At 39.9% G+C, this 14,462-nt stretch overlaps 2 protein-coding genes across 2 annotated transcripts in view; one reads left to right on the top strand and one right to left on the bottom strand.

The window, feature by feature from the left end:
* MORN4 (MORN repeat containing 4) overlaps positions 1-14,462 on the top strand; it is an 86,481-nt gene that overhangs the window by 70,619 nt on the left and 1,400 nt on the right. The window lies entirely within an intron of this gene.
* The window catches only part of UBTD1 (ubiquitin domain containing 1), a 37,955-nt gene continuing 32,265 nt past the window's right edge, over positions 8,773-14,462 (bottom strand). The window contains exon 3 of the mRNA XM_075215925.1: positions 8,773-12,608. Coding sequence (XP_075072026.1) covers positions 12,223-12,608 — 386 coding nt within the window. The 3' untranslated portion in view covers positions 8,773-12,222. The remainder of the gene's footprint in view (positions 12,609-14,462) is intronic.

Genomic DNA, 14,462 nt, shown 5'->3' with positions numbered 1-14,462 from the left:
ACTGACACGTAGGCTCACAGTGACCATGACTGAGACGCAGACTGACACTGACCATGACTGACACACAGAGTCACAATTACACAGACTCACCATGACCGACACACAGAATGTTAATGACGGACAAACACTGACCACCTCTCGTGGGAGCAATGCAAAGCGCGGGCTGGATTCCTTACGTAGTTGGGGTCCCCAAAAAAAAAAATGCAGGTCCTGTCCCTAGGAGTACCCAGACCCATGATGACAGCAATAGGGCTCTTCCCCCACCCATGAGCAGTGAGTGTGGGGCAGGTCTATTAATAACCTGGGGTTGCGTCCTCCACAGTCTGGGAAAAAACGTCCCTGAGGAGCGCTTTTTCCATTCTGTCAGAGGCACAGCCCCAGTTACTGGGGCCTGTAAGTTACCAGCAAGTAACAGAAGAACGCAGTGTGCAGAAGACCCCTATTTGTAGGGGGTTCGCTATCAACGGTCTTAATAATAAGAAACGCTCAGTTAGAACAAGCAATCGCACATTTTAATTGTTACTAATAACGTTACACAATTTGGAACATTTTGGTGATGAGCTCAGAGGACTAAAGGTCCATGAGCGGTAATGAAAGCATTTGCAAAACAACAAATAGAGCATATGTATCATAAATCCAACGTACTCGTATGAAAGAGGGCAAAGCGGGTTGGTGCCCAGAATGCAAGAACCATGAAACCACTTTTACCATAACTTTTGCACCTGTAGAAAAACCTCCAAGTTCTTACAGAAACACCATGAGGCCCTGTTACTTTCAGATTTAAAAAATTGGTTACTATATAGTACCCTCCACCAACAAGTATTGACAGTGAAGGCGATCTTACGGTGAAGGACATCCCCTTCTGTCGCTTTGTTCGGTGAGGTGAAATCAGCGTTATTACTGCATATCTTATTATTTTGACAGAAGAGTTACTCTCCCAGATGTAGAGAAATTCCATTGTAAAACATACATAGAATCCCAGAATGAAGATACACAATCCACCATCATGAAGTTATTTGAGTCACCAGGAGGTAAATGTATCAAGCTGAGAGTTTTCCAGTGGGTTTGAAAAGTGGAGATGTTGCCTATAGCAACAAATCAGATTCTAGCTGTCATTTTGTAGAATGTACTAAATAAATGACAGCTAGAATCTGATTGGTTTTTCAAACCCACCAGAAAACTCTCAGCTTGATACATCTACCCCCAGATTGGTATTTGATTAGACAGTTGTAGAATGGACCCTTGAGTTGGTCAGTAAACTGACCCACCGCCCCAATGTCTTCTTACCCTGTGTATTTGTTTAATCTTATCCTAAATATTAGTTTAGAGGTTTGGTCTATAAGAAAGGTCTTTGCAAAGCATAAGAGCGCAGTCTGACACTTTGGACTAAATTATGGTAACTCCTGCGCCACCTACTGGTCGATGCTGCAGAAACATTCTGGCTGATTCAAATAATTTGTTTTCATGACACCAACTCTGTTCTTTAAAATGAAAGGTTATATAAAATACAGTTTTGTCTATGAGCTGAAAGTTGCTCTGTGCTCCCTGCCATACTCCTCTGTCTAACAGATTCAATAAAGCTCTCATCTTTTATATAATGGTTTTCTACAATGGCTGTCTGTTAGAATTATTAACTACATCACATAAGATATACAAACACCTTAACTACATTTCGATTCTTAATCAGTTGTAAAACTGTAAAGTTTGTCAGTTTTCAACAAAGTTTACATTGGTTGTTGGGGTCTGTTTGACCATACCGGAACCAGTTTACACTCAAGCATTCAAGTTCAGTTGAATATATTTTGATGACGGTTTATAAATGCGAAAGTCGAAACGTGGACCGTGACTGGTGGAACTCAAATGGTGAACTTCGACCATAGTAGTGTTTGAGGCCCGATTTAAAAAAACAAAACAAAATAACAGGAAGACGCTTTTTTTTATTTGTTAAAAATATTTAAATAGTGTTTACAAATAAAATAAAGAAAAATACTAACGTTAAGATAATCCACCAAAGTGATTGGTGATTGTGAGCTGCAAGTTTCGAATCACATATTCTCATTGTGGTCTATTGTCTGTGACAACCAAAACAGTGAAGTTTGTTCACATTTCGAACCAGTTCAACATTTTAAAGGGACGGGATCCTGAGTGAGACCATTTCCGTCAATGCAGAGTAATAGCTTACAGAAAAATTTTGCAAAGAAACCAGAGGGTAAATTTACTGAACTGCGTGTTTGAAAAAGTGGAGCTGTTGTCTATAGCAACCAATTAGAGATTAGTTATTTATTTAGTACATTCTACAAAATGACAGCTAGAATCTGATTGGCTGCTTTAGGCAACATCTCCACTTTTTCAAACACGCAGTTTAGTAAATCTAAATATATCCTACTAGTTTTCATCCATCTGGAATACAACATTCCTCGAGGTTCTTAAATATAGCTAGATGGGTTCACTGTATCCTAATGGATTACAGAATGGATGCTTTTCTATTTTCGTGCCAAGTTACCACTTTGACAGCAAGAACAGGAAGTCTGGACCATCCAACGCTCCTTCCATGTCCCAAAATCATGGAAGGGGTTAAAACAGGTTGGCTTTCTCAAGTCTTTCAACACCTGGTTTAAGCAGCTATTGTTGGTCCTGGGACTACACCAGACTCCTGGGCTCCAAAATACCTGGAGGGAAACCAGGAGGGAATGACAGCTCTGCCCTCCAAACTCCATTCCTTTGTGATCCAATGACATTCAGGATGAACTTGGGATAACCCTGCCTGGTGGGACTTTCCTTGTGGGAATTATGAACTGTTTAAAAAGAGCCTTCAGGGGAAGTTTTGGGTGGTGGAGTTCTACTGAGCTGGTGTTAGAATGTCATCTCTTACCAGCTACTTTGTGGTTCCTCCTCCAAATCTTACGTCTCTCACGAACCTTCATTGGAACAACTTGCTACAGGGAAACTCTGCTCCATTGGGAGCTGCTCATGGATCTGGTCACCTAGTGTGCCTTCTGGAGTAAGGTCACTGGTGTTTCGGTCCCTACCACCTCAGTAGAGAGCTTCGAGTCAAGTGGCCAGAAACGACAAGGCGAGAAAATCGCAACAGCAGCTTGGCCGGGAGTTGTCATTACAGTCTACGGGATTAGCAACCTGCCCGGGACTTTATACTTACTGTCTATGGGGTTAAACAGCTTTGCCCATAGATCGTGAAACAACAGCTTGGCCTTGAGTCAACTTAGGAGAGATCCAGCAGACCCCAATGCTTTGTTGCTCCCACAACAACATCAGGACCAGTTGACTTCTCTAAGTATAAATATAATTAATGCTACATGTCACACAGCCATCAAATTTGATTTCTTCAATTGCGCCTCAATTGTTTTTGTCATAGGATCCTCAAAACCCATGGTATCTTACACAGCTAATGTGATTAATAAATACTAATGCGACACATGAAACAGAGAGTGCAGATGTCCCTTACTGTCATGGCTGCCTTAAGATATCAATCAGGGCCTAACGAACAATATTTCAATAGAAATAGAACTTTTTTTATTTCTATTATTCTATTTTTTGACCCAACCCTGGGATTCCTGCAGATCTATCTGTACCCACAAATGATGACACAAAGCATCTTCTATAGATTGGAAATTGGACGTGAGACTATATTAAGAACATTTCTGCAATATTAGATTCATGGTTAGTAAATTGCTCTTATTGTGTGTTCTAGACCAATGGGGGTGCTTGAGATACAATAAATTCCGTTACCTACAGGTTTGAACCAAGTTTTTCTGCGCTGTTCCTCCTACGCTATTCCCACCCATCGCCTCCATGACGCCAGACACAACCACGCGCAGTCCATCTGCAGAAACAATCAAACTTATTCTACCAACAATTCAGTTTTGTTTTTTTAATGTTGACAGGTATGTGTGCCCTAAAACACCCAAAAGGGCAGATGCTTACAAAAAAATAAAAAAAGTATTAAAAAATAATAATAATTATAAACAAAATAACACAAATGTAAATAAATACAAGCAAACAAGGAATACTATTATAAGGTGCTTCCCAGAAATGCAGGCTGGGTGTCCTATGTATACTGGAATGCATCATGTAATGTGTTAGAAATCCACCCAATCCTGTGTGAATAGCATTTTGCTTTGACCAATCCGGTGGTGTATGTGATGGTAGGTAATAGCCAATAGCACAGACCCTGCTGTGCAATTTCTGGTAAAAAAAAATAAATGTTGATATAGAAATGTTTATAAACTTTTGTTTTCAATTTAGAGATCTAGTAACCGGAAGATGTTTTGTTTCCTTCCAATTTATCTTTGGCCATTTGTGAGATTATGTACGAGGTATCTGACACGTAAAGTCCATAAGGTCATACTCAACCCCCAAAATGGACATGTGATGATATGATTATACGGGAAATAAATTGGTAAAATAAATTTAGGAGGCAGTCTTCTGCCAGTAATCTCATTTTAAAAACAGAATTAGTTTGGTTAACATTTATTAGAAACAATAGATTACACCTCCGAGTATTATTGTTTAGTTCATGTCATGTAATTTGCAGACATCCAGGCACCAGGACCTCCATATATAGTTGTGGATGATATTCTATGTCCTGTATTGCATATACTGCAGAAAGATTGTGAATAATAATAGATATAATTATATATATAATGGCTGGATCACTTATTGTATAATTTAATTAGTGGTGCAGTGCGCAATGTAAGTCATTGTGCTGATTTTTGTACTGGGAATGCATTGCTTTCTGAGGCTCTATGCCATGTTGGAGGAAATGTGTTTTTGTAACTCTTGAAGGCTAATCCTACGCTAAGTCTTTTCCTCTCAGAAGTGACCACCATATATTTTTTAGTCTGACTGCACAACAGGGGGACGTTACCTTTCTATCCTGCGTAGCTTTTTCATCCTGTGTCTTAGAGAGATAGGAAACCTCTGAGCAATGTAAACAGCAAGAGATTTGGGAAAATCACAGATTGATGTGAATTTTGTTAAAGTTTAAAATTATGTTAAATCTAAGTCTAGCGAATATTACATCCTGAGGTTAAACATCAGATGTAATATATCTGACTTTGTGGTGCCTGCTAGGCTCAGGGGGCTGGGTTACCGAATGCCAGCATGCATGTCAGAAACTGTATAAAAAGAGCCCTAGTTTACCATGTTATGTATTATACCATCTGAGATTCTGGAGATCACTAGTCCCACTAACTAATGCGCAACTGTCTTTATAAGGACTCTATGAGCTAATAAACATCACCGCTTCAAGAGCCTGATTTAATCCCTGTGACCTACAGATTAGAGCACTCTAATCCATTATCCAGCTGTTCTGAGGTTGTGACCCAGTCTCTAGTACCAACACTCTGCCCTACCCTGCACCTCTAACCATTATATATACAGACAGGTTTTAATCTTGAGAGCTCTTCCCCTGCATATGGTTTTTGACAAAGTTGTTTCTAATTGTATTGTGAGTTATGCAACTTCAGCTATACATCTATTCAAAATATGGATACGGCTAAACCCTCTTGCGCTAAGTAGCGCTTCAGTGGGACGATATGGCTGTAATGTCCCTCTAGAAGTAATCCCTCAACAACTTCCAAAGGGTCTTCCTCAATTGCTCAATAAATTAAAAAAAACACTAAGCGAAGGAAAAAAACAACTTACTGCATGTGTTTGAGGAAGTGAACATTATATACGGGTACTGCATTTAAACGTTTGCCATTTGCGATCCGGTCTTTTAATCTGCTGATTCATGTAGTAACGTGTGGTATAATACTGTTCAATTTCTATGCATTCATACCTCCTACAATTTCCAATCACACAATCGGGACAAAGGCCCTGCCCCCATTCCACCCACAAATGTACAAATTTGGATAAAACTCCACCCACATTTGATTAAGCCACACCCAAATGGTGGGAGGTATGTGCATTTGTTAATGGTTTAAACCGCTATGACTGGCCCATTATCAAGGCTTTGTGGTTTCTGTTTCACAAGGGATGTATGATACATCATCCCAGTCTGGTGTTAATGGACACCCAGGGCCTGAGTCATTAAGGAGAGTAAAGCATAAAAAAGGAGTAACTTTGTATCTGGGCAAAACCATGTTGCATTGGAGGGGGGAGGTAAATGTAAAATGTGGGGACAGATTTATAGTTGGGGTAAGGCATGTCCTAGATCAACTTTAAATTTCAGTGTAAAAATAAAGCTATTCCGTATTTCTGTGCTAAATGAAAAAACAGCAAGGGGTGCAAATAAACCCCTTGCATTGATTAGCATGGTCTGTCCCTGAGAACACTTACTCCTTTTTTTCCTTACCTTCCTTAATGACTCAGGCCCCCAGTGTCTTCTCCTAGCAGGAACCATGGAGCCAGATGGTAATGCCACGTTCAATTAGCTGTATATTTAATAATATTTGGTCAATTGTTTAGATAATTTATTTAAAGAAAAGGGTCAAGATCATATGTGGATTGAGATCATACACCCTACGATTTCCTTCCAACTGAAGCTAAAACTGCTTAACCATCAACATCACAGCATTTAATATTCATTTAAAGGACAGATTAAAGCAAGAATAGGTTTAAAGCAATTCTATATTCACACATTATTATTACCATCTATTTATAAAGCACCAGCATATTCCGTAGCACTTTAAAATTGGTAAATTATACATTTTGAGGGGTCATTCTGCACAGAGGAACATCTCAATTTCTAAGTTTCCCCAGGCAGTAGATTACATGAAAAATACATTAGTGTGAATTTTCTGTTTCTATTTTTGTTTATTTTATGAAAACCGGTTTCCCCTTGCATTTCCATAGGTCAACTTGTCATTTATTTTTTTTTGCGACTTTTATTGTCTTCTTAAATTCTATTTAATAAAGTTCTTTGTGTTCCTAACGAATTCATGTGTCAGATAGGCTTGTTTTTTTTTAACTCACCCAAACAATGGATCTGATTTAAAGGTAAACAGTAACTCTGATTAAATTAAGTTGCGAATGAATTTTGGGATAAGTCAAGGAGTAACTGAAGACTTCCTAAAGAATATCAGCTTTTGAAACAAATCTTAGATGTGGGATAACTGGGTGTTTCATAATGTGTGCAAGATATAATTTGGCGGGATTTTAGTCATTTTTAGGCAGACCAGGTCGTGTTGATTAACCCCTTTAAACATACATAGATGAAACTTGACATGACAAATTGATTATAATTATAGGATTCATTACTCCAAAAACACATACCGATAGGTTAATTGACTGCTATCAAAATTGACCCTAGTCTCTATCTGTCTGTGTGTATATGTTAGGGAATTTAGAGTGTAAGCTCCAATGGGGCAGGGACTGATGTGAGCGAGTTCTCTTTACAGCACTGCGGAATCAGTGGCGCTATATAAATAAATGGTGGTGATGATGATGATGATGATATTATACCCTTGCATGAATTTAACCATGATTTATTTTACATTCCCAAAGCAGTCTCTGTAATTGCCCAAATTAGATTCCTTTTAAAACTTTGTAGGATATTTCATACTCATTGATTTCCGAGTAACAGCGAGGATCTGGAATCTACTAAGCAAAAGGAAGGGAGAGAAAAGTTGACGTTGATAACCCATTTAATTTCAGTTAAGGTACAGCCCTACCGCTATACGTATGGCACTTCAAAATATCTGTTGTACCATAGAGGTGGTAGATGAACAGTAAGAAGCTGGTACTTGAGGGATGTACATGAACAGAATTATTGTGTTTTTGTTCCTTTGATTCTTTGTTAGTATTACCAAATGCCTTTCCATGTTCTGTTGTTTTTATTACCGCATCTGGTTTTAGTTTGATAATTACCCTCTGCAATTTGCAGCCTACAGTCATTGCTTAGGTCTTCTGACCTCAACCCAAATTATCTCCACCATCTTTAAATCATTAGTCATATTACAGTGAGCCAAGTAGACAAACTCATCTCAGCCTCAAATGGATGTTTGTTCTTCTGACAAGAAAGATTGCGATGACGTCTTGTAATGAGAAAAGGACAAGTTACACTACGTCATGTCGCCCCAGCTAGACCGGGCCTCACCATCCTCAGCCAATTGTGAGAGATGCATTAAGCCACATTGTCTTAATCCATATGATTGGGGCTTGTCCGAGATCCCGTTTCTGGTGCTCCATTCTGGAGGTCGCCGAATACAACCTGAAGCCATCTTCTGGGTCTGGTCGAACCGGCTGCTCCCTCGGTTGATAAATGAAGCTTCTCAAGTGGAAAGCTGAAGAACAACTTTCCTTAAAGTATTGGGAAAAAATTGGTTAACGAAAAAAGGTACCCCTGTACTAGCTTAAATATTTACCAAGGGGAACATGGATAAGTTAAGATTTGGATCTGTGGATGGCGGCCGGGCAAGCTGCCGGTCCTACATATTTCCATCTGGTTTGGGTAAATCTTTGTCAAAATACCATCAACAACTCTCACACTATGGGTGGAATTCAATTGCCAGCACGGTGGCACACGGCCATCAGGCCGCCAACATTGTCGCCAATTACAGTAGAAATCTCTGCTCATTTTTCAGGTGGTTCTATAAATGTAGGACCTCTTCGGCTGTTGCGTACAGGTAAATATTCTCCATGGTAGCCCTGTTATTTAGTGGTTCCCTTCAGATCTTAGCAACAGCAGGTGAACCTCAGGTTCTGTAACATTAATATGTATTTTTAAACACATTCCATGTTATCAGATTATATGAACTCTTTAGAAGTAGCCTTCAACGCGATCTATACTCATTCACTCCCACACCGCAGTACCTGATGAATTCATTTATTTACAAAACATTAACCAGGAGATATACATCTCAATTCAAGTATATCCTAAAAACAGGTAACAATAAACGCACACGGACAGTGAAATCAGTTATGCATTTGCTCAGTCACTGACATACCTGCCGTAATTAAAAACAATGACCATTATGTGGGTAGTCTCTCGCCACAGGAAACATAGCTTGTATACAAGTTAGGTGGGTTACGGGACCATGAACAGAGGATAACAGGTTCTATTCAATTCTGAATGATCTTATTTAGATAGAACGCCAAGATAAGTAGTAGTATGCGTTACATTAAAGGGTATCTGTTGCTTAAACACACACCGGAGGCGTTCATTTTGTAAGCTCAACCAAACTTCAGTAGAATGCAGCCCTAGGACAGTGTTGGCTAACCTGTGACACTCCAGGTGTTGTGAAACTACAAGTACCAGCATGCTATGCCAATATATAGCAGCTTCTTGCTGCAAGGGTATGCTGGGACATGTAGTTTCACAACACCTGGCGTGTCACAGGTTAGCCAACACTGCACTAGGAAAGTGATAGGCAGCCGTATATACTTCAGATGCCGCGTGGGCGGCCCCCCGAAGCTTTAAAAAGGGCCGCACCTAATCCTTAATCTCAGTAATAATTTAATAAAAAAGCATTTTAACAATTAAAGAATAAGACACCTATCTGTAATAGCATCAGCAGACATTTTAAACAAGTGTTACAAGCTATAACAAACAAGTCCGACAAAGCAGGAAGGAGCTGGGGGCCACAGGTGAAGGCTCGAGGGCCGCTTGTTGGCCCCATCACCGCACTAGGAACTAGTAACATCCCTGCAACACAAAGTGCCTCTACATCCACAAAATGGCCGCTTCCGCTGTTTGTAGGCAACGGATGGCAGAAGAGAAACACATCGAGCTCTGAGGGGATTTCTTACGTTACATGACATTTATTTACTGGCTTGTACGTGCTCTGCTGCAGCGTTCATTAAATACATTGCTTTTTATATTTATAGCTCCCCAGCGTGCGTCGTAGCCATGTATTTTACAAGCAGATTTTTTTTTGTGGGCTTGTTTTTAATTGTAGCTTCCCTGACACAACAAATGCTCCTCTCGAGACAGATTTGCATCCAATACAGCGAGCGCAGCAGAACGGTGTCATATCTCGGGCAACGGAAACAAACGACTCTGTCGCCTGAAAGATATGTAAAAAAAAAAAAAACACCACACAAGGAAGTAAGAAATTAAAAGCAATGTATTTAGTCAATGCTGCAAGAGGTCAAAATACAATCCAATATCTGAGAAGAAATCCCCTTTAAATTCTAAACCAAAGGAAAATCGGATTGCTTTGGCTTGTATGGCGAGAGGTTACTGGATTTTCATAGGGCAAAAAGGAACATGGTAATACCTACATTCACTTTTATTAAAGCAGTTCAGTTACAGATTAGCAGCTATGATAATAATGAAGACCTTGGTGTAATGACCCCCGATCCAGTTAGAAGACTAAAGAAACACAATACTAAAAGATTTCTTGTCATCAGTAGACAACTATGCAGAATGTCCAGTGTTTTTAAGTGTGATTTTTTTCACATCAGGGGTTTCTCTGTGCATATAATGCAAAAACAAATTAAATATTGTGATTATTAGTTGGTTTCCCAGTTTGAGGACAATGGCTTATAAGAGAATAATAATTCAGGTTAAATTGGGCCCCTTAATGACACTCAGTGAAGGCAGCCATTTTGTGGGCGGAGTCATTATTGGACAGTATGTAGCTTAGGCATAATACCCCAACTGTCCCGATTTCGGCAGGACGTTGGCGATTGTCCCGCGGGTAGGAATGTCGGACGGTATCTTCTGTTCACGGCTGCTCTGCTCAGCGGGTGTAGCAACGTTTGGTAGGGAATGGGGATTTCTAACGGGCAGCCTAGTGCTTTACAACACTAGACAGCCCTATGGCGGCGTGCCCCCTCCCCCCCTCCCGGGCGTGATGTGGACACGCTCCTTGTCCCGCTGGCGGGGACTGAAGTGTTGGTAGTTATGGCTTAAGAAGCAGTGACATCACTAGGGCGTGTCTTGTTCCGAGAGATTTGATAGGCCCAATTCTGAGAGACTTTAGTCAAGCCCACAAAATGGCTGCCTCTATTATGTGTGGGGCACACTTTAAAGGGAAAGTATATTTTAACCATGGCCAGGTCTCTGTGAGGGTTGTATTTGAGCAAGGAGATGGCCCATCTTGAACGACAAACACTTTATATTTTCAGCGTCAAAAATCGGAAGGGATCAGTAATAAACCTTTATTCCCATCCCGTTTAACCATTTTCCTCGAGACTATGGCGATCATTGTTACATAATCCTATTCAATGTACTGTACTAATAGTTTTACATTTTATTGCTGTCAATGTTCTATATACTAAAACTCTGGCTTATGTTGACATTATCCAGATGAGAGCTAAAAGTAGCCAGCAGCAATGGAAAGGTCTGGAGTACTCAGTTTAAGTTGCATGTCCTAGTACTCAGACTATATCCACCTTTGGATAAAGTCAACATTTGCCATATTTATTTTAGCCCTGACACACATACAGATTTTTAACGTTTTTTTTTGTTCTTGAGGCAACAGTTTGAGGTTAAGTTAGAAACAGTTAAGCTAAACAATATTACATTTAAATAATTAGTCAGCTTTTAATTAATTAGGCACAAGTAAGGAAGTATTTTTTTTTTCATCAAAATAAACCATTTTGAAAGAAACTCCACGGATCGTTTACATAGGCGACGTAAGAGGACGGGAGACATTAATACGTTTGACAGGACGCTAGTTTGCTAAAAGAGAAACTAAGAAGTTACACGTTTAGTAAGCGGCTAATGCTTTAAGCAACTCAAGCTCTGTTCTTGTAAACCCGCGTCAAACATTGGTGTCGGTGGTGGGATGATTAAGCTCTAGAGAATCCACGCTGTCTCAGTGTTGTCTATTGCAATAAAAACGCTGTCAAAAGTGGCCCATGGCAACCACAAATGTAAAATATATATATATATATATATATATATATATATATCTCCATTAGATCAAGGGGAAAAAAAAAATCTCTTTACAAAAAACGTAAAAATCAAACCAAATTTGCTTATCATTTCTTTGTTGTAGTATTGCTGATATAGTGAAAAGATAAGTTACCAGACGCTACCCATCCATTGTCCTAGGCTATGCTTAGAATCCAGGTCACTAACCACGAGCGTAAGACATCTTGTCGGAGGTGAATATTGTGAACAATCAAGACCACAGAAATTATGCAGCAATTTGTTATCTCCGAGGTCTCTCCAGTTTATTCCCATCATGTCTCAGGGAGACCACCATGATTAAAGACATGGACCAGAAAGACGTAGCAGTTGGCCTTTCATGGCCTTCAAAGAGTCTCAACATCTCCAGAAAGTCGTGTTTTGTGGGTTTCTGCGTCCATTCAGTTCTGTGTCTCTACTGGTTGGTTAACAATAACTTGTATCACAAAGTCCTTTTGAATCTTCGTCTCCTGAAGTTTCATCCGGTCCGTGAGAAGCTTTCCAGAGAAGAACCACCGTTGCCAACAAGTTTCGATACCCTCCACGGAATGCAGTTGCTTCTTCATTTGGCCAATAGTGTCCGACATGCTGGCGTTGAGTTTAACGTCCTTCCCGGTGGAGAGCCGCACCTTCAGCTGGAATTCCCGTCTAGTGTTCGGATCTGGGTCAGGGGCATCCCCTCCGTCCTCATCACTTCTTTCCATGATCAGGTTAACCGGCGGAGCCAGGCAATACACCGGGAGCTGGTACCGTGTCCCCAGTTCATCATAACATTCGGTTAGAGTGCCTGAAACGACCAAATGGATTGGCAGGTAAATTCACATTCATACATGCGACATCAAAAGAGAAACAGTTTAAGAAAATCTCCGAAAATACTATAGGAGACGCTATTAAAATGTAATTAATTTATTAACCAAGTGTCATTATATTCCCTTCTTACGTAGGAAAAGCGAAGATTGTTTGTATGTCACTACACCGCTGATCATTTACGTGTCTGATCATGAACGGACGATTCTGCTATGTTTTAGGGCAGTATCAGAATATTGCATTCGTGTTTGCTTGGAATTTCCCTAAACCAAATGTCTATTTTCAGATCAGACAAGTCTGTTCACATTCTAAAGAGAATATTTTTCTGTTTAAAGGACAAATGTGTGAACAGGTTTGGGGTTTCAATCTCCCACATAGCTTGGATGATGCATACATTTAATTTCACTTGATAGACGGTATCATATTCTACATATTGAGCCCCCTCTTCATGTGTGTGATTGTCCAGACTTTGCTAAGCCCTGTAAGTCGCACATAAAATATTATAGAAGTACAAATCACACTACACAGATGAACGCCTCACTGACAATCTGACTGTGCTAGGACTATATGTATTGTATGTGTGTGTCAATAATAAGCAATATAGGCACGCTAACTATTTTTTAAAGGAGCAGAAAACATCACTTTATGACATTAATTTACATGCAAGCCTGTGAATTACGGAGAAAAATAGGAGGATTAAAATAACCAAATGTGTTTATACTACACCTGCCAATAAATCTACTGTTTGCCATTATGTAGATGGGTGGTGCATCTCTATCTTAATCAAAATTCCTGTTAAATGGCTTTAAACAGCTTCATAATGTGCTACATGCAATAAATAATCCCATAATTTGCTCCCAAAGTATGCCAGGCAGTCTGAATGGCACGTGTCTGATGTGGCTGGTGGGCAAGTGGTCTTGTGGCAGCGCGATATAACGGTCAGGATGCCGGATGGAAGAACAGAAGGGCATAGGCAAACCGAGGGGGGTAGGGGGTTTCTAGTGTCTGGAAACCCCCCTCCCACCACGGGGCACTGTATGCTTGAGGTGGCTTGCCCCGTGTATATGATTGGGATAGGAATTACCTGTGTATATGATGTGGATAGGGAGAGTTGGAGAGCTACCAAGCACTGTCTAAAATTATAGCCACCATGCACGCTGGTCACGCCCACTGGCGGCGTGGCGTGGAAACCCCTCTCTACAAGTCCTGCGTTTGCCCCTGAAGGGATAAATAAAAGGAAGACAGATACCAGCTCCGATGTTTCCTCTTAAACTTATGCTATCCATGTGTACAGACCATGGGGTAGATTTATCAAACATTCTAAAAAGAAAAAAAATGCAGCCTCTAGCTACCATTTATTCTAAAACAGGATAATTTGAATCCGATTGGAGGCGTTGCTCATAACAACCACTTTTTATCAGGTTTGATAAATCTACAGTACACCTTGATATATTTTGCATTATTAATCAAAGACATTTCCTATGTAAAGTGCCATTGAACTATGTAATGTACACAAGTTGTGCGTATGGTCATATTAGCCATTTGTACCAGTATACGCAGGAGAGATATTCTCTGTACATATATACAATTTACCAAACTATGAGCACATTACCTAGAAACTTATCACTATATACATATGGTCAGAGTAATTGCTGAATAAACAAAGACTTGCTTCACAGTACAGAAAACTAGCTTGACAGCTATTTCGGAGAGCGGGAGGATAAGTCCTACCAATAAATCAGCTATAGGTCAATTAAAAACATTTCCAATACTCTACTGTTACTTTACAGAAAACAAGTTATACAAACATGAACATATAGAAAAAATGAGTAAT

The sequence above is a fragment of the Mixophyes fleayi genome, chromosome 6 (assembly GCF_038048845.1).
Source record: "Mixophyes fleayi isolate aMixFle1 chromosome 6, aMixFle1.hap1, whole genome shotgun sequence".
Lineage (NCBI taxonomy): Eukaryota > Metazoa > Chordata > Amphibia > Anura > Limnodynastidae > Mixophyes > Mixophyes fleayi.
The sequence above is the reverse complement of the archived record's forward strand: the minus strand, read 5'-3'. Positions and strand labels throughout refer to the sequence as shown.